General features: G+C 37.2%; 1 protein-coding gene across 3 annotated transcripts in view; it reads left to right on the top strand.

The window, feature by feature from the left end:
• ephb1 (EPH receptor B1) overlaps positions 1-20,846 on the top strand; it is a 168,569-nt gene extending 147,723 nt beyond the window's left edge. For all 3 annotated transcript variants that reach the window (XM_088428902.1, XM_088428903.1, XM_088428901.1), the window contains exons 13-17: positions 11,804-11,953; positions 14,937-15,130; positions 15,602-15,757; positions 16,403-18,291; positions 20,542-20,846. In XM_088428902.1, coding sequence (XP_088285028.1) covers positions 11,804-11,953; positions 14,937-15,130; positions 15,602-15,757; positions 16,403-16,511 — 609 coding nt within the window. In that variant the 3' untranslated portion in view covers positions 16,512-18,291; positions 20,542-20,846. The remainder of the gene's footprint in view (positions 1-11,803; positions 11,954-14,936; positions 15,131-15,601; positions 15,758-16,402; positions 18,292-20,541) is intronic.
• The last annotated feature ends 1,078 nt before the right edge of the window (positions 20,847-21,924 follow it).

Raw genomic sequence — 21,924 nt, 5'->3', positions numbered from 1 at the left:
GACTCAGACTCACCCATTGGACTCGTAACATATTTTAATTTTTATTAAGTTTTTATTCCTGAAATTGCACTCCGATTGATGACTATAGATGTCAAAAATATATTTTTACTGGACTGGCAATAAAAGGGATTAACTGGGATATGGCGATGAATGAGTAGCCATCTGATGGTTTAGCCTGACTGACTGCGAGCACCAAAGAACTTTTTTTTTTAATTCTCTTTTTTATAGTTTTGTTTCAAGAGCTGCCGTTAGCGATGTTTTGAAAAAATAATTAAATGACTAAAACACATACACACACACACACACACACACACTCAAACAAATCTATATTCACTAAGGCAATTTCCAGCACACTTCGAACTTGGTTTTTGTTTTGTTTTTTTGGAAATTATTTTTGTGTTTGATTTGCTTTTGCAGTTATAAAGCAAATGATCTCATGCTATCTAAGTAGAATATTGGCCATAATAAAAATTCTGCGATAACATGGTTGTGAAATTAATAGTTTTCTGACTTAAATATCAGGGAGCGGATTTTAGAGGGTGTGTTAAAATGTAGATTTTTCATATGTTCAATTTGTTTTGATGTGGCTATAATTTTTTTTTAGAAAGTAGTCCAGCAAAGTTTGATTCAAAAATAAAAATTTAACTTTTAATAATTTAATATAAGTGTTTACTAACCAAAGAGAAGCTTGAGGCATCACAGGTATAGTTACCCCATCCACCACTAGGGCTACCGGCAGTGATGTTACAATCGCTAGAAAGCAGGCTACACTACTGGGCACACTTCAAATTTTCACCAGTAGAGGGTGCTAATGTGATAGAGCCATGAAATCCCTATTCTGAAATATTCAATCAGACTTTTGGATCTTGAACTTGATTTGAACTCAAAGTGCAGTAAACTGCAGCTTCATTTTTTTTATTTTTTTTTTTGTCTGTTTTTTTTTTGGTGATATATAGAGTACAGTACAGTACAACTGGCTTTTATTAACTCACCGAGTCGCATTGCTCGGAGTATCCATAATTCTGTTTGTTTGCGTGTATAGGGTGCTGTAGACCCCCCAATTCCGAGGTGCCTCTTTTCCTGTTGCCATGTTTGTTTGTGTCAGTGAGGCTGAGCGAGGTTGAAAGGCGAGGTCACGCAGAGCTCGCAACAAAGCTCGTCCGTCAAATCGCAGCGACCCGATCGAAATTCTCTCCGCCGCGCTCCACTGCTCGCGCTTTGTGAAATGCGCTGCTGTTTTCTGTCACTTGGCTGCTCGCTATTTGCATCATTTCACTCTCTCTCTGGCTCTGGGCTCCATCATGGCTTGTGTATTATTTATCAAATACAAGTTTCAGGGCTAGTTTTTCGATTAAACTGTGTAAAAATGCCAAACCATAATACATATATATATATATATATATATATATATATATATATATATATATATATATATATATATATATATATACACAGTATATGTTTGGGAAGAGATAGTAGGCGGGTTCAAGTTGGTTGCTAGCAGGTTGTTACGGCATTATTTTCAATAAAAGAAGCAAGCAGACTGAACCCAGGTCCGAGTCCATCCTTGTTCACACACAGGAATAGTACTAAAACGGAGAGAATCATGTAAAGGTTATGATGGCTGATTCAATTATGAGTGGCATGGTATGAAGCTGTGCTGTGTGGACTGGTTCGAAAACATGAATATGTATTCCATTTGACATTTATTAATTGGGGTCTTTGGCATATTCACACAAAAAACAAACTTGGTGTTACACAGACGCTGCACAACTTCTGGTATGTATGGCAAAATGAACTCAAACTGCGTCATGAGGAAAATGAAAAATAACTGCTTCAAGCAGTTTCAAGATTAACACTGGTGCAGTGTGTATTAACCCCTTATGGTGTGGGAAATCTGAAACACACTTAACCTGCAAAAAATATACAAATAATTTACAGGCATGAACACAAGAAAATATGAAGAATTTACAATGATGAAATATATTCTCTTATGCTACAGTCTTTAATTGTTGCCAAACTCTTGGAGCGCTCTATACATGGTAACATTAAAAAAAAAAAAAAAAAACAGAATTTGACCCCAAAATTAAGGGTGCGTCCTATATCTGGGGAATTACGATATTAAAATGATTGTAAACATTTGTAAACTACCTTTCAGTATTTTAATTATGAGCTTCCAAAGTAGTAATAAACACAGAAAAGTGTTACGTTTTTAGTAAAAATAAATTGTTTATTAATGGATAGAAAGTGTAAGTGTATAGAACTATTGATTTTGAGTTTGAGCTGCTATTTTATCTGCCACAGGAGGCACTCACCACTAGTTAATGCAAGCAGATACATTACTGTTGTGTTGGTGCATTATTCTAACAGTCTAAGTGTTTCGGTGTTGTGTTGGAAATACGTTGGTGCTGCTCATATTTCTCTACATGCAGGCATGCTGAGTCTATGTTGAAGGTCTAATGTTGCTGTAACCAGGCAGTTTGAAAACAAAAAAAGTTTTAAAAACAGTAACTTCAAAAAAATTCCATGTAGCCTCTTTCTGTGTACATATCTAATTTGTAAAGAAATGTTTTAACTTAACTCCCTCTTTAACCAAGAATCTGAAGCAGACTGACCTATCACTGACAAATGATACTAAAAAAGCTGAGGTACAATTCAAAGAAGTCCTGTTTCTTTTCGTCCTTTTTTGTATACGTGAAGGTAAAGTAAGTGCTTTGTTCTCATGCTTCTCTGTCATTCTTTTACATCCGACAACTCCTCGGGCTGTTTTCCATGTTCGAATGAAGAACTTTTGTTTACCTTTGCTCAAATGAGGATAAAAATATGCTATGTTATGGCACGACATAAATTGTGCATTATTTGCATTATGTATGCAATTGTGAGAGTGGTGAGCGTTGCATTGAAAATGGAACGGATTTCACACTGCTCTTAGCAAACTAACATTTTAGCGCAGATGCTCTTTTTTCGTGGGCCGGAATAGACGAATGCAAAGTGCACATGTGGCAAGACGGTCTGCACAAATCGTGATCAGCATGAGTCACCGGTGCGGTGAGCGCACACCATGTTTTATCTGGCTGGAAGCGGGGCGTCTGGGAACTGGATTCTTCAAATGCAGAGAATTTATACCTGCTGTGAACGACAGTACTGAACATTCCAAATCACACATAATGGACAGTATGTAACACAAAATTGATTACCAGTTGGGAGAAACTTTCAAACACTCCACCTTGATTTTTTTTTTTTCCTGTCAGGCTTAAGTGGACCTTGAGTCAACTTCTGTGCTTGTATTTGATGGCATGTTCTACTTTATATACTTCTTGTGTAACTTCAATTAGAACATGTGTGCGTTTTAAGAAATCCAGCCACTTTGCTCAAAATCCATCAAAAGTCGCATTTTGAATCAATTTCCCAAGCAAAACAGTGACTTTGATGCTAACATTTTTGTCGCGTCTGTGAAAATGCTAGCTAACGTCTGATTGTTTGTTTGTTTGTTTTACATACAAATTGTGTGTTGTCATAAGGGCTCAAGTTGAGTAATTCGGCTACCTCAATTTTTAAAAAAACAAACAAAAAAAAATCTTGAGGATTTTTTTCTTGCCTGTTTATACCTGCTTATTAATTTGTATGTCAGAAAGAAACTTATCAAGCAACAATCGTTAATTCTCTACATGACAGTAAAACACACCAGAAGTGCAGAGGGAAGGCCAACTTCAAATACATTTTAATTTACCAAATAATATGTGGAGACGAATACCTTGGAATGCTTTTTTTTTTTTTCCCGGCATAATGTCACAGAATAGCTTGACAAGTTTTTCTACAGTAACACCCAATACAAGTAACGTAACATTTTAAAATCAGCTTCAAACGCCAATTTAAGGCATTAATACATCTCTCTTAATTACACAGGCAATGATATTGACACAAGGTGCGTGTTGCTATTGTTTAGCTGCATCTAGCATAAATCACTCGCAAGCTAGCAGTGTTCAAGCACTTCAAAGCTGTCTCGATAGACGTAAAATGCTCAATTTCTCCAAAGTGCTTCCACTGACTTTTTTTTCTGATTTTTAAAAAAAACACACTTTGCAATTTGACAGATTATTATTATTAATATTATTTATTTACTTTATTTTATTTTACAGTGTCACATTGCCAATTACAGACTCACTGGAGAATTCTTTTAGATAAAATGGGTTTGTGACATGACACACCCGCGCATTTACAATCGCTCTGATTACATTCAAAATTATAAGATTTGATCGCATCATCAGTCAGAAATAGCAAAAAATAAATAAATTAAAAAAATAAAACTTCAGAATCTTTCAAATGACATGTGGGGGGAGTGACATCATTCGCACAGTTCCCCAAGATATTCCTGCCCTGTGATCTATCATTCAAAGACAGTGAATAATGGAAAAATCGGGTCCTGCTCAGGTTCTGAGATGAGCGCGGAATAGCTCAAATTAGACTTAACACATTCCGTAAAACAGATCAAGCAAAAATGATGATCTAATTCAAGTTAGCATGTCAGAACATGCGCTTGACGTTCATACTGCAGCTTGAGTTTCAAAAGTTGCGTAATTTGGAGAGCAACCAATCTTCTGGTGGAAGCATGCCATCAGAAAATACACTTAATGTCCAAACCTGTTGTGAAAACGTGAAATATTTTGTTTAAGCCAGGGGGGTGGGGGGTTGATTTATTCAACTTCAGAACTTCATTTATAGTAACGTTTTGGAGTGTAATTATTCATCTACTCCAGAAAATAGCTTATGTAACATCATCGGTTTTATCCATCCACAAAACAATAAATTATAAGCCATTCGCAGTATAATAAACAAAAGAAAAATAAAAAGTTAATAAATGATTTAAAAGAATACAAAAAAACAACAAAAATATATAAATAAAACATAATTGTATATTTCTAGGATTTTACGACAATATATAATCCTAATTTCTTAAAGTAACAAAATATATTTGTAATAGTTTTTCTAGACTTTTATTTTTATTTTATTAAGTAACTCCAGAAAATAGCATGTGTAAAATGCTGTAACAGAACAACATTGTGGCACACAATGAAATTGTTTCAATTTCCAATTCATTTGCTCTTTTTTTGAAAAGAAAAATTCAAAATTGATGTTCCAGCATTGCGTTAGGTTTGCTGGCGTGACGATGGCGTGCCTGTTAAAGTCTCCTTCATAAACCCGCGGGGGACCACGTATCCCCATTTGAGACCTGCTATTTATATGGTTATAACAACACATAACTCACTTGAGATGGGAGGCCAGTTTTGTAATACAAATATTCATCCTGGCAACTTTGCCTTTTCCTAATGAGCTGTGAAAACATAAAAAATAATGCACATAAAAACGTGTACTTTTCATCATCAGGAATGTGATTTCTTCAAAGCAAAACTGTATTTCTACTGTGTGACCACATAGCGCCCATCTGGAAGGCATTTTCTTCTGTATAATAATGGCGTTTATTAGGCTGCCAATCATTTTCGCCGGGATTAACCTTGGGAGGCACAGTGTGAACTGCACTTTTTTTCTTGTATCTCGAGTTCTTTTTTTTTTTTTTTGGCGTCGGGGGCCTTTTATGGTTCTTGCTCAAGCAGCTTGGAAGTATTTCAAGAATCCGTTAGCATGTGTTATGCCGAGCCAATCACAGCAACAATTGCTAATGCTATATAGCACACCAGAATTGCGGTGAAATGGCCAACCTCAAAATAAAATTTAGTTTACCAAATAACATTTGAACACAAATGTCTTGTTGCACTTATTTTGAAGTTGTTCTTGGCAACGTGCTAGTCTTTCTATTGCAACTGTTGCTTCCAATTCCAAATGTGAACATGACAACGCCATTACAAAATCAAGTTTAATCAGCAATCCAATGCACTAATAAACAACTTTATTACTCTTGATGTTGACATTGGCATGCAACACATGTCGTTGTTTACTGGTGGCTAAGTCTCTTTTTTTGGCATTAACTAGTGCTAGCATCCAATGCTAATTTTAGGCTAGCAGTAAAGATTTAAAAGACTTAGATGCTGAAAAGCCTGACGGTTTCTGTTCTTACTGATCACTTTTTAAAAAACTATCCTGACTCATGTGCTGTTTCAGGTTTTTTTTCTTCTAGTGAAGCTAATTCAAGACTTTTTAATGATAATTTAAAACAAATCTGAGTGCAAAAAACAAGTCAGACATTCTTCATTTAGACTAGTTAGAGAATATTTATGGGACTAATTCTCAAGGTAATTTAAAATGTGTTTTATATGGATTTGCATTTTAAATTGCGCTTTTCTACCTTGGGTGGTTTAAAACAAACTTATTTCCCCTTATTTTAGACTAGATTTATAATCTTAATTCTATTAAATGTAAAAAAAAAATTCTCACTAATTTCAAAATTCAGGCCAGTTTTGCAAGATTGAAACAAAGCTTTCTTTGCTACATTTTCTTCGAAGATTTATCCAGAAATTCTTTCTTTCTTTTTAATGACTTTAACACAGTAGATTGAAGTCAACAGAATTTGACTTAAAATACAAAGTAGGAAAAAAAGGTGTCTTGCTGTAAATACTTAAACCAATGCTAGATTTTGACTTTTCTATCATTTCCTAAAAAACGTTCTTAAAATGAAGATAATTCATAATAAACTTTTCATCTTAGCAGTGTAAGACTTTTTCTCTTGCAGCTCCACATGACTTCAGCGAAAATGTGTTAAGAGACGCGCGTCCATTTCTTGGCCAGACATTCCGGTGAAAGCCAGCATTTCACCATGAGCTTTTACTCCTTTTTTTTTTCTTCTTCTTTGCGTTCTTCATCTTTCCGTCACTCTGCGTGTTGCCATCCCGCTTACATTGGGCAGGCATCCAGAAGCGACGCTCTCGCTCAGGATTTCATTAAAAAGATGTTGATGGAGTTTTCTCCCCGGACAAATAAATGTGCTCAAGCCCATTTGAGTGCACATTGTTGGGAAATGGATTACTGAATTGCAGGAGTAAAGGAAATAGGAGACGGGAATTGCAAAGTGAAAAAAAAAAAGATTAGTTAGAAAGAATGCCCGATTCCGTCACTCCTTTTTCTTTTTTCTTTTAATGTTTTGCGCTATTTGCAGCATCACAGTGATGCCTACAGAGCAAAAAGTCCATTTTAAGAGTAATAAAGGCTGATAAAAAGTATTTTATTCTTAGTTTCTGGTCTAAAAAAGAAAAATATTTCTTATAAATAATAAAATATTTTTAATAAAATATTTAAGTTAAATTATGTATTAGAATTATGTTTACTTACATTGACTGAATTGTAGTCATTGTTTTAATTCATTCAAACCGTTAGAAAGATTTTTGGGGTTGTGTTGTTGTAAAGTTACATATTTGCATGGGTATAAATTGAAGAAAAAAATATTTCTTGCTTGAATTGAGCAAAACTGGCCAGAATGTTTTAAGTGATGAGAAAATACTGGTTACATTTTACAATATGTTAGGGACCATAAATGAGCGAAAAAAATATTGTAAGCTACAAAAAGAAGAAAAGTGTTATAAGCGCAAGTCTATTCAAAATAAAAATGATTGTTTTTAATTCTACCAAAGATCTAGAATTAGTTCCTCAAATTTGGACTGATATTTTTCTTAAAACATCAGAAAAAAAAGTCTTGAATTGGGTTTTCTAGAAGAAAGAAAATGTGAAACAGTACCGTACATTTGAGTCAAGAAGCTTTGTTAAAAAGTGATCAGTAGGAACAGCAACTTTCAGGCTGTAAGCATCTAAGTGGAAAAGTCTTTTTATGTCAGCCTCATATCCTTAATACCATTAAAAAAAATAACTCTTAAATTAGGTTTTACAGGCAAAAAGAAAATCTTACCCCATTGGTAGATGTCTTTTTTGCTTAAAACAAGAACATTTGCTGGCACTTTTTGCAGTATTCCTCATTCCGCATTTTATTTCGACACATTGCGCAAGATGTTTTTGTTGCTAGTCTAAGCATCATTTGTCTCCCTTTTATTGGCACAGTGAATGTGTCGTAACATCGACAACTTGGAGAATGGACCTGCAAATGTTACTGTGATTGTTTTAGGTATCGTAAACTGCCTCAGAGTGGCTTCTAGTGCTTGATGTCAGCATTTATTTTTACTCAAGGATTTTCTGTTGTTGCATAAACAATCAACTAACAAATAGCATCTATTGAAAATGCCTTTATGTGGTTTTCACGCTTGGTTTTACAGGGTTAGGGTCCGTTTTTAATTCATACATAATTTTAGAATTTATTTATATTTTCATCCGGCCATTTTCTGATTGTGACGGCTGACTTCGGGTAGTAGGCGGGGTCACGCTGTACCGGTTGCCAGCCAATTGCAAAGCACACCAATTCACACCAAAGGACGATTTAGTACTGTATGTCCAATACACCTACCATGCATGTTTTTGGAATGTAGTACCCGGAGAGAAACCAAACGGGCTAGGGGAAAACATGCAAACTCTCTCTCTCTATTTTATAAATATGGATCGCGAAAATTGTATGGTGGGCAATAGAAACCTATGGTAAGTAGCTAATGTGTATAAAATCCCAGGTAAAGACATCAAAATTGTATGTAATGGTGCCTTTGTTTTTACTATGTGAAGTGTAATTGCAACGAAAAAACAATTGCAATTTTCTGGCACTTTGATGCACTTGATTTTTTTTTTCTCTTTTAGACTAGCCTGTAACCAGTAAAAACTGTAAAGAAGTTAACAGCTGTTGAAAGTTGGTTTATATTTTTTGTTTTTTTTTATTTTGTTAATATTAAACAAGATACAGTTCTAGGCATACAATTTTTAAATATATTAATCTTATTTTTGGTCGGCACTACAAGTCGGGGGCTCTCCTTTCTAGGGGGAAATTTGCTAAATTTTGGACCCTTTAACAATCACAGCATGGCCTAAAACAGGATCTAACCATCAATCTTATTTTGATGTAGTATGTGAATCGTCTTTCATTTTAAAACCAGAAAAAAAAGCTGGATTGTAATTTTGTGGAGTTTGTTCCATGCTGCGGGGGCCTCACAAAGCACTCAACAACTTTCTGTTGACACAAGGTCTGTTTTAATTCCCATCATCACTTTCTCTCCACCAAACTCCCCGTGGTGAGCATGGTTCTCTCTCCACTGAGGAAAGTGTAAAACACAATTTTTCCTTTTTATTATCTTTCGCTTTTTTTCCCTCCTTCAGAGCATGAGCCATTGAGGACTTATGAAACCGGGACTTTTGGCAGCGCTATCAGTGGCCCACAGCAGTAATTACTGAAGGCTTTGCATTGCTGCCTCCCGACCCGGCCGCCTTGGAAATGTTATTACTTGTCGCTCTCTTTGTGGAGCCCGTGTCTTTACCGGGGCCATTCCAGCATGTACCCAAGCAGGGTGCCTCAGTGTGAAACTTGATATTAATACGGAGCAAGTCAGTGAAAATAAAGAAGTTGGAAAATGTGTAAAAAAACGAAAAGTTATTCTTTGTTTACAGTGGAACCTTTTAGGTCCGGTGTGTCTTAAAGGGATAGTTTGTAAGATTTAGACCGTTTTTTACTATGGACAGCAGGATGTGCTGCAGATGCTGCATTTACCATTGTCCGTAGCTATAAGAAACATGGCCGCCTCCGAGGAAGTGCCACCCCCAACGTAATATCATGTAATGATAACTAGACCTATGATTATATTTAAAACATACTGTTGGTCATTAAGAACACACTATTTACTATTATTACTTTATTCCTTTTCAATAAAATACAGTCTAAATCTTAATTTCAATGACGTTCTTTGTGAATTAGGAATGAGCGAGGACTGATACTGGGCTGATAACTGGTCTTATTTCAAGTTACCAGCATCCTTTGGTCCTTCTCTGGTTCTTTTACGTTCAGAAACTTGAAATCCAAAGAATAGAATATTGGCCTTAATTTCACACAACTTTAAGGGTAAAAAAAAATGCTGTATTGGATTATTCTGTGTTCAGCACCAAAATGCGGTTCACCTTTCTTGGCCTTGCTGTTTAAAAGATTTTATTTTGTACTATTTTTTTACCTGCCTTCTACTAAGGCTTGAAGTTTGAGTGATTAACCAGAGAAATGTGAGAAAATGTTCTGCATTCTGCATGTGAGAAAATGTTCTGCCTCAGAAATGTGTATTATATGTATTGTGAGAGGCCTTAAACATATAACAAGCAAAGAAAAAATGGAAAGACTAATGAAAAGATGTTGTAAAAACTAGGAAAAACTAAACCAAGAAATATATTAAATGAGAAATGTATAAAGTCAGGCCTAAAGTCAGATTTTTTTTGAATGAATGAAAAACATGAAATGAATGAAAAAGCACGGTGAAGTTCAATGATACGCTATCACTAGTGCTTGCAGATTTGACTCAACGCTGCCTCTGACTGTACTTGCTAAGATCAGTAGCAAAACAAGCATAATGTTCATGTAATTCTTTATTCATTTGCACTAAACATGGTACATATTTCTGAATGTACCAAATAGTCAATATTTTGTTTAAAAATAAAACAGATAAAGTGTTATAACTTAAATACCGTGATATTTTTGCTCGAGGTTATCATACTGTCAGAATCTGCTATCAGCCCATGCCTACTACAGTGTGTCAAATTGTGCATGGAAATCCTCGGGATTACTATTCATTGTCTGCCCTGCTGGCTCAGGCCGCTCTGTTTTCCTGCCCACACTCAATCCAACTGTGGCTTATCTGTGAAGTCGCAGGTTGGGCTAATTGGCATTATTAAAGCGGCGGTAGGGCTCGGCGTACGCGGCTTGACAGGCTGCCTGTTTACACAAAACCATCAATGCCTCTGCGTGCCTATTTGGAAAATTGGACAAGCAGCTGTCACTTTCAATAAAAAAAAAAAAAAAGAGACTGTGCCTTGGCTAGAGGCTCAGGTAGTCCAATTACGGGCAGACACACTCAATGTATTAGGCAGGAGCTGATTTCTAACCGCGGGAAGGAAGACGTTGGAAAATGTGTAAAAAACGAAAAGTTATTCTCTGTTTAAAAAATGAAAAGTTATGAAAAAATTTGCAGGATACTCACTTTTCCGAATTCGGATGTTATTCTCAGAACTCTTACTCCAAATTGAGAATTCTGTCTTACTGAGAACTCTGAGACTAAAGTGAAAATTCAATGATAAAAGTGAGAATTCTAAAAGTCATAATACTAAGAATAAATTCTGACTTTTTAAAAGCCTGAGAATAAAGTCAGAGTTCTAATTGTGAGACTAAACTGAGGATTTTGTGAGTTGAAATTCAGATAAAAGTGAATGAAGAATTTTGACTGAGGCTTTAATGTGAAACTTCTGAGAGTAAAGTCAAAGTTCTGGGAAAAAAATGAGATTCCAAGTACAGTCGAAATTTTGAGGATAAAGTCTTACTTTTTTCTTACTTTTGTTTCAGAATCAGAATTCTGAAAATAAAGTCAAAATTCCTTTTGTGAGACTTTAAAGTGATAATTCTGAAAATAAAGTCGAAATTCTGAGATAAAAGTGTGAATTCTGCCAATCTTTTTTCTTCACTTCCCCTGACATGAAAAGTGATGGTGCGTGGCATACATACCATTCACAATGGACAGAAATTGTCCAATAATATCGTTGACCTCCTTTATCTTCCCTCTTAATGAAATCCAGATACTGCAATAAGACAAAAAATAAATACGCTTTAACCTGTGACATTGAGATTTCAAGCATCTCTGCTCGGTTGACACCTCAGTGCTGAAATAAACGATTGCAATGACAAGTTTTGATTACTTGAGACATTTCTCTCATTCCTTTTTTTTTTTTCGTCTTTCAGGGTGGAAAAATCCCTGTGAGGTGGACGGCGCCCGAGGCCATCGCTTACAGGAAGTTCACGTCCGCCAGCGACGTGTGGAGCTACGGCATTGTCATGTGGGAAGTGATGTCCTTTGGGGAGAGGCCCTACTGGGACATGTCTAATCAGGACGTAAGTGCCGTTCCAATTTAAAAAAAAAAAAAAAAAAAAAATTAAAAAAGCTCTTGTCGATACCATGCTAAGCACCCGATAACGTTATTCATATATATATATATATATATATATATATATATATATATATATATATATATATATATATATATATATAGTGATAAAACTACAGTAATAATTACTAATAATTCATGAACAAAAAACTCAAACAAAAATGTACACACATAAGGTGCAAATAAAAGGCTAAATATAAACCATCGTTTATATTTAGTATTAAAGATACTATCATTAAACATAATACTGTTTTTAATTTTTCAGTTTGAATGACATTTTCAGTATGATATACCGAATGTTAAATAATAATATGTAAAATTGGGCCATATTTGTCAGGAGTCGGGATACAAATTTCAAAATCCGGACTGAATGCTAATTCAATATTTAATAAATGGTGAGTTCAACCCCATATGCACTTTACGTACTACCAAAGATAGCACATAAAATAGTAAGTGGTCATAAATCACACATTTTATCATCCTCCATCTTATATTATCTTTGACCTTGTCCATGACTTTTGACTTGAAGCAAGGGCGCTTTCCAAGCTGGATCTGTGTCCCACTCTCCCCATTACTTCCCAGAGAGATTGTTGGGAGCAGGCTGTTTTGTTTCCCAAGTTCATCTGGAACCAATCCACACACCCCCAAAAAAATGCAAGTGTTGGACCGCTTCCCAAAGTGGCTAGCTTGCTCGAAGCTAGCTTAGCGGCATGGCGCTCCACGCGGAGCATCCGATGCAACAGATGCTGCCTCAGTGGGCCAGCAGCAAACGGCAAACCTGCCGAGCTAGCGCCGGCGACTGGCATCGCTTGGCATGTCCGGCTGTCCCCACTACACGCGGGCGCGCGCACACACACACACACACACACACACACAGACTCACATGTTTGTACAGCTGTACTTGTGGGGACATTCATTGGTCTATAGCATTTCCAAGCCCCTAACCATAACCATCAGAAATGATTGCCTAACCCTAACCCTTACCCTAACCACAAACATAACCCAATTGGTACCTATTCTCTAAAATCAAGTTTTGACCCTGAAAAACAGGTCTACCCAGTGAGGACCGGCCTAAATGTCTTCACTTCTCGAAAAAAGTCCTCACTATAGATTGGTCGAAATCTCATATTGGTTCTTCCAAGTATAGTCGTACAGGAACACACACACTCACACACACATCTAAGGGTGATTTATTGTAGTTGGGACACACCTTTGACATAATGCATTTTCTTAGTGCCTAACGTAAACCATCGTAACAGATTGCATAACCCATACCTTAACCTCAAGCAGAATCCAATTCAAAGCTATTCTCCGAAAGCAAATCTTGACCCTCAAAAAGACGTCTGAACTTGTGAGGTCACTAAAATGCTCCCCACAAGTCCGAGAGGTCCCCACAATGACAGTAAAACCTGGACTTTGGTCCCTAACATGTAGCAAAAATGAAGGGTATACACAAACACACACATGGAAGTTTTACTGTTATATTGGTGAACTTGTGAGGTCCAAGAGATCCCCAAAAAGTCCTAAAGGTGCCCACAAAGACAGTAAAACCAGGAACACAAATGCACACACACACACACGTTACAAAACATTCAAAAACACATAAAAACTTCAGTACGGATCATTTATCAAGATTCTGCTGAGTTGCGCTCAACTCTGCCTCAATGTGTATTTTTTTTTTTTTTTTTAATGATAGTATCTTTAATACTCAATTTCACAGCTGGTCCTTATCGCACAGTGATGCATTTTAATGGGAAATTATATCTGGCAGAAAATGTACAGTACGGAAAACACGGACTAAAACATAAAGATGTGCACAGATATGAAAACGACCATGTCAATATGCCAACGATGCTGAGATCTGCAAATTCATTATCAACATTCAGTGTCATCTTCCAATATGTTTTTCTTTATCGTCGGGTGTAGGGATTCTCAAATTGTTTACGGTCAAAACTTTGGAAATGATTTCAAATGTCTTATCATGGGTGTCACTCAGACTTGATAGGAATCGTATTTTCTTTAGATAATAAATGTTATTCAAGTCAAAATTCGTTTTAGATTTTGGGTTCTTCAAAGTAGGCTTAGATAACAGCTTTGTACAGCTTGTGTAGATAAGGAGTGTCATACTCATTTTTATCATGGGCCGCATTTTAGTTATCGTTTCTGACAAAGGGCCAATAAATTAGAATTAGGATCGTCACACATTTACACATTTTAAAATTAGACGCCGCTAAAAAGCGTTAAAAAAAATGTGTCAAAGTTGAATATAGCTTGCAAATTTGGTATGTTAGCAAGAAACGTGAAGTCTCAACTCATTCAATGCCAGGGACGCATTTTCACGTTTTTTTAGTAGTCCAGACATTCAATCTCAGATACTTAAGTATCCAATCTGGAATGATACGCTACATAAAAGTTAAATACAACTGAACCGGATTAAACTAGACTAGCTTTTAGTGACTGATGTTCACAGGAAGTACTTCACATCACATTAAACTAAATATACATAAACTTACATGCTCAAAATGATCACAAAATAAATAAGTCTGCTCCTGAGGATGAGGCCAGATCACCGAAAATGTCAAAGAAAAACAAATAAAACGATCGAAACGAAGGTCTCTGCACGCACCACCAATTCACCAGCGCTGGCTCACCTATGGCAAACAAATGACATGCATTCATGTTGTCTGCTACAAATAATATTATTAATTTAAAGGGATTATGAGCGTTTACGGGCAATTAACATGTAAAAAGTGTCTGTATTTAGGAAATGTTCATGTGACGAGATGACTTCCGGAACTAATTAATTTCGTCGGTAGAGGTACCACTGTCATTTATTTTGAGTTAGTGTATGTATCAGGTCAGAATAGGTCAATGTGCAATTATTTCCAAGCACAAATGAACAAATAGCATCTGAAAGTTGTAACTTGCAGGTGATTAACGCCATCGAGCAAGACTACCGTCTGCCGCCCCCTATGGACTGCCCCAGCGCACTGCACCAGCTCATGCTGGACTGCTGGCAGAAGGATCGCAATGTGCGGCCGCGCTTCGCCGACATCGTCAGCACTCTGGACAAGATGATCCGGAACCCGGCCAGCCTCAAAGCCGTCGCCAACATCCCTGCGGTGTACGTACGCCGCCGCACTGATATACAGATATTGCGTCACTCTTTGTTTCTTTGTATACATATATTATGTATGATATTGTCCATCATGACTTGCCGTTACACTCAATTGCATCACACCTGACATAACAATTTGTTTACTTTTGTATGTTCAAATAGTTTTTCTTTACATTGTTTATGTTGGGGTATTTTGACTGAGCCGATATTGACATCGAATTGCAACACTATGTCACAATACTCACAGGAATAAATTCTTTATCCTCTGTAAACAAAAAAAAAAAAGAAAAAAGAAAAAATCAAATACAAGGAAGCTTATTTATTGAGTCTCTTGGATCCGTGGTGAAACTCTTCATATTTTGTGTCTGCACGACTGCATTCTACTGCCCCCGGTGGCCAAGTGTCGCACGCCAGAAACAGCGGCCATGAATTAATGATGACGCATGAACTGTTTGATTCCGCCGTGTTGTGCCGCAGGCCTTCTCAGCCACTGCTGGACAGATCCATTCCCGACTTCAACACCTTCAGCTCGGTGGAAGACTGGCTGGGTGCCATCAAGATGAGCCAATACAGGGACAACTTCCTCAACTCAGGCTTCACGTCCCTGCAGCTGGTGGCGCAGATGACATCCGAGTGAGTTTGACGACATGTCCCGGGCCCGTTATTTCACTTGGAGCGCTTGCTCAAAAGTCGAGTGTACCCATTTTTAGCACTCAACTCCCTCCGATAGCCATCACGCTAATGGAGATGCTCAAAATAAGCGAAAAATCGAAGTCATTAACACCGTTAACGTTTTACAAAAGTATCTCAGTCAAATACAACGTGACTTTGATTCACTCCTTTTTGGGTTCTCAATTATATTTTGCTAAGGCCCCCTAGAAAAGAGAAAAACTCCACCCCGCCCCCCACTTGCAGAAGAATATTTATAAGAATAGTATCCATACAAATTGTATAAGTATACCTAAAGCTATATCCTTTTTAACAACTTTGAGCTATTGTTAACCACTTTTTATAGGTTTTCTACAGGTTACAGATTAGTCTAAAACTGAAAAAATAACCAATTGCATCAGTGTGAGTGAAATTTAAAAAAAAAATGCCAATCATTGTTTTATTGCAATTAAACTTCACACAGCAAAAACAAAGGATGTCAGACCCCACCCCATGATTTAAGAAAAAAACTGCTTTGGGTAATAAAAACATAAAGATTGGACGTATGCCATTTTAGTTGATTTAAACGGATGAAAAATCTTTTGATCCGAGCACCCCCCTCTGCCACAGGGACTTGCTGCGAATAGGCGTGACCTTAGCGGGCCACCAAAAGAAGATCATCAGCAACATCCAGTCCATGCGGGTGCAGATGAGCCAGTCCCCCACGGCTCTGGCATGACTACAGGGGCTGCCGCGCCGCGGGGCGGGCGGCATTGGCAGGAGCGTCGCCGACGACGACCGGCGCGACCCTTCAATGACCCCCGAGCCGCCGGGACGCGCCAGAGTGGAGACTGTTGTCTTGATCTGATCCGCGGCGGTAGACCAGGGTCCACACTTTGAGGAGTTCAGGGTCTTGCTTTTCAGTCGTTACCTCCATGTTATCTTATCTGGACTCTTTACAAACAACATCTGTGATTTTACTTTATTTTTTTGGAACTCGTGTGCAATGAAGATGCCTTGATCTGGCCAGATAGAAGTGGTAGAGTGATAGGAGTAATTAGGGGAAGAACAATACAGGGATGTACAGATTTGCTTTTTTCTGCCTTTGATCTCCGCAGCAAGACGGATCACGCTTGCTTTTAACACTACCTGTCGAGGCCTGGCCCAAAAATAGAAACTAAATGTTTATCTCTTGCTATACGGGTACGGGCCGATAGAATGGGACCGCTCGGTGAAATTTTCCAGGTTTTTTTTCGTTGAACGTAAAGAAACAAAGTGCGGAAAACTACAGATCGAGATCTTGTTTGGTTTTGTTTTTGTTTTTGTTTTTTGTTGTTTTTTTATGATTTTTTTTAACTTCATCGATCCGGGAACCCCCATTTTGAAAACTCAAAACAAACAAATAGAAAGGGATTAATTCTTCAAATTTCTGATTTTTGTGCTTTTTTTTGTACATAGTGTACATCGAGATAGCGAGATGTTTTTCATATTATATTTTTTCTACTTTTTTTTTTAACTCCATTGCCCCGGGAACCTCATTTGTTAGGGTTAGATTTACATTTTTTTTTACAGTGTAAAGTAAACCCAGGGGCAAACCCTTTTTTTTTTTTTTAAACTCCATAGCTCCAGGAATTTTGAGAAAACCGCAAAACGCTTTGCAAACATAATATTCAGTTCTACTCTGTATTTTGCGCTTTAAACAGTGACATAAACGTAAACGTGGGAAAATCTGGGAACCCCACTTTTTAAGAAAAAATGATGAATATTCAATATTTCACAGTTTAAAACTGAAATTTTGTAAAAAAAAAATTGCATGAAATGTCTTGTTTCTTTTTTTTTCCTCACGCATTTCTGAACCCCATAGCTCTTGGAATTTCCCAATATGAGAGAACGATAAAACGGTATAATAGCGTAATGTTCGGCTGTTTTTGTATTTCCCTCTTCAAACTTGGGAATTTGATAGAAAATAGCGTGAAAAATGTCGGTGTCTCATGTTTTCTTGGTTCTTCCATCCTTTTCTTGCTCCTTTTGTAAAATTTGCAAATATTAGTGAGCGGTCATTTTCTATTGGCCCGTACCCATATATAAATGTATCTTTTATAATAGACCTTCATATTGAAGGTGATGCAGACGAATGTGTATGTACAGGACTCTAGGCTTGCATTTTTGGCAAAGACTGCGATGCGTAGCTTCCCAAGATGCCCCGGATGGATCCCTCCTCACCGACCACGGAGGATGGGACGTCTTGGAGATCAATCTTTACGTGATGGATGTGTTTAAAAAGAAAAAAAAAGAAAAAAAAAAACAAGTGAAGTATTGGTATTGTAGAGCTACATGAAAACTGCTGCGTAGGAGTTCCTGAAAAGCATTTTATTGGAGATCATGTTGAATGTGGGCATACACACTTGTACAGTTTGTCTCTTTTTATTCTCCGTGTTTGGTACTCGTAGAAGTGCAGTCATCCACGGATGAGGAAAGAAAGAAGGCACCTGCTGGATTTGGATGCTCCCACGGTCATGGTGAGTGTCCGCCAATTTGTACCACTTTACTCTTTTGCTGTTTTGACATCTCTTTCAAGATAAATCAATCGTTCATGAAAAAGTTGCATGTGAGAGAGTGACAGGAGTTTCAGATTTATCATCAGTCATTTTTTTTCCAAAAAGTAAAACATGATCAAATTGCTCATACATTTTTTGAGGCAGTGAGCCAATCTTGTAGGAGCACACAAGAGCTGTGCTTCCTCAAAGTCACACAGACTGTGAGGGAGACACAAATAGAGCAACTGCAGAGCGTTGTAACTCTCTTACATAGATTTATTTTGTAATAAATTGGAATTTCAAATGCAAACTCTAATTGTTAGTATGTTTGGTCAGCTACAGGCTTCACATTAATTAGATCTCCGGGCGCCCCTAATATAACCGCGGCTCTCTGTGAGACTACAGCCAAAGGAAATGGGAATCACAACATTACAGTTACTGAATAAGGTTTAATAATTTAAGATTCAAGTAAATATGAGTACATTAATATTTGTCTTAAATATGTAAATTATAAATATTTTTCAAATTAAAAAAAAAAAAACACATCAGGTACCCACTTACACATGCATGAAATTTGAAAGGGGGACACTGCTTTGCGGTTTTTCTTTCTTCTTTCCTTCTTTTTGTCTCTGCGGAGTCAAAGCAAGCATCTGGGCTGGCGTTTGCCAACAGATGCCCGATTGCCAACTTTGTATTTGCATGAGCACAAAAAGGTTTTTAGTGTCATTCATACATGAGAGTGAAGCACATGGCAGCTGCTCGTGTTTGGGAATGAGCTCGCAAAAGAGCGGGTGCATGTCAGACACCACTCACTCTAATTTCACCATGCAAAAGAGCGGGTGCATGTCAGACACCACTCACTCTAATTTCACGATCCAAAAGTCTTTCCAAATGTCTTTTCCTTGATGACCCCCCCGCACAAGTTATTTGATCAAAACCAGCATCTTTGATCACAAGCGCAAATCTAAAATTGGAAAAAGAGTGGATAGAGACTGCTTCCAATTGGCAAGAACAACTTAATAAAAGCCACAACACAATTTTTTTGTCCCTCGGGTAGGATAGAAAGGATTCATCTATTTGCCCATCCGTCACCAGGTATTTTGTTTGGAGTGGTGTGTGCACAAAACGCAGCTTTATTTGGATCAAATTTGAAATGTTTGGAGCACTTGGGCTGAAATGTGTGCTCTGTCTTCTTTTTCATGCAAACAACAACAAAAAAGTTAGCTGGTGAATAACTTTCATGGCACCATAGATACTGTATGCCACTGTATGGGCCAATAGAATGGGACCAGTTGGTAAACTTTTCATTTTTTTCTGCTTTTTTGTCCGTTTTACATAGAATTTTTTTTATATGAATAGAGGGAGGAAGGAAGCAAAGGAAAAGAGGGAAGGAGGCAAAGAAAGAAAGGAATGACGCAAAGGAAGAGACGGAGTGAGGAAAGGGAGATAGCTAGCTAGATAGGTAGCTAGATAGCTAGCTAGATAGGTAGCTAGATAGCTAGCTAGATTGGTAGCTAGATAGCTAGATAGATAGGTAGCTAGATAGATAGATAGGTAGCTAGATAGATGGATGGATGGATGGATAGATAGATAGATAGATAGATAGATAGATAGATAGATAGATAGATAGATAGATAGATAGATAGATAGATAGATAGATAGATAGATAGATAGATAGATAGATAGATAGATAGATAGATAGATATGTTTATGTGTGGCAGCTCGGTTGAGCAGCGATTAGCACATCTGCCTCACAGTTAAGATTCAAGAGTTATTGTCATATGCCTAGTGATACCACACAATGCAATTCTTCTTCTGTTTACTTCCCCGAGCAGACTACATTCTATAATTGAGCAAATAATAAAGTAGGCAATTAAATCAAAAACAAAAAAAAGGGACCCGAGTTCAAATCTACCTGGCTCCAGCCTTCTTGTGTGGAGTTTACTTGTTCTCCCCGAGCCTGTGTGGGTTCTCTCCAGGCACCCCCCACACACACAAAATCGCATGGCGTGTGTATTTGAAACACTAAATTGTCCTTAGGTGTAATTGTATGTGTGAAGCCTGCTGGGATAGGCACCAGCAAGCCTGCGACCCTTGTGACGCGAAGCGGCTATCGAAAACGGACGGATGGGTGGGATTGTCTTTTCGAACAAAAAGTGACGCTCTCAGTTTGGCGCTTGTCAATAAGCAATCAGGGCCTAAAGTGTAACATTTGTCGTGGTTCTCTTTCAGGCTCCGGAGAGGCTTTGCACACACGCACGGGCAAGCAAGCGCACGCTGGCAGTCACAAGCTCGGTACACCAGCCATCGATATGTACGTGGACCTTTGTAAATTTATGTACGCTAGGACGAGAGCGCGTATGGGCCCGATTATGGACGGGCGCGAGGTACGTAGTAGGCGAGGGGACGTTTTCCCCGCTTGTGTATAGCGCCCCACTTGTACATTGTGACAGAATATACGTCCAAGAGTTTGTAAGCTGTAACTTTCTGAAAAATGTTGTATTCAAATGCACATAATAAACGCCTTGAAAAAACAAGACCATCACCTAAAAGTCTTGGCGCATTTATTTTTTTATATTTACTAAGACATATTTAACTGTTGATATGATGTTTTTCTGAGCGTCCAGACATTTCGTAATGCTATTCAAATGTTCGAGGAAGGTCTACAAATGACAGGTGAAATAATTAATCAGTGAAGTACAAAAGTAATCAATGACTTTGGGGAATAAAAGATATAGAAGAATTATTTACTTTAAGTACTTAAATAGTCTATTAAGGAAGTAATCTGTTGATTATCATCTGTTGATATAAAATATTTCTTTTATTTATATATTTATATTCATATTTATTTAGAATATTTATATATTTATTTTATGTACGTAAATACCCAAAGAAATTGATTATGTCAGTACTTAATTTGTTTGGTGTCAGCCATTTTTTCTACATTCCTTTCACCAAACACTTGAACGTAATATATCAATAAATTGAAAGCCTGGACTCCGAAAAAAAAAGGGTAAAGATATCTTTGCTTTTGGATGAATTTATATCAAGACAGGAAAGCAGGAAGGAGTCGAGATAGTTTGAGGTGGGAGGCGGCGTTTTCTTTGACGTCTGATGTTTACTTTCACAAAGAAGTGACAGATCACATTTCAAGTCTTGAGCCGCAATAATGGAGCCATCACTCATCATAGCAGGCAGACGCCAAATATCACATTTCATCTGGGATAAGTGTCCCAACTGCCAATGGGAGGATTGAGATGAAAATAATACAAAAGCTGTCGTACGACAATATGTGCGCTGACAACTTTTTGCTTTTAAAAACCATCTTTGGATTACGTACAGTAGCTGTCAGTGGAGCCTATGAAAAATGGGTCGTGATTAAATATTTCTTTTTAGAGTACATACAATCAAACACCTTTGTAAATGTGTTCAAAAATACTTGCAAATATGTTTGAATGTACTTTAGCATTGACTTCATTTTTTTTTTTCTTGGCTTGTGCCTGTTAGTTGATACCACAATACAATTATGCGCTTAAAAAATAGCTTTAAATATTTGCTTACTTAATTTCTTAACGTAATGTAATAATGTAGTCCAAATGCTTTATCTATATATTT

Source organism: Hippichthys cyanospilos, chromosome 12 (assembly GCF_059441005.1).
Source record: "Hippichthys cyanospilos isolate Australia breed blue-spotted pipefish chromosome 12, RoL_Hcya_1.0, whole genome shotgun sequence".
NCBI lineage: Eukaryota > Metazoa > Chordata > Actinopteri > Syngnathiformes > Syngnathidae > Hippichthys > Hippichthys cyanospilos.
The sequence above is the reverse complement of the archived record's forward strand: the minus strand, read 5'-3'. Positions and strand labels throughout refer to the sequence as shown.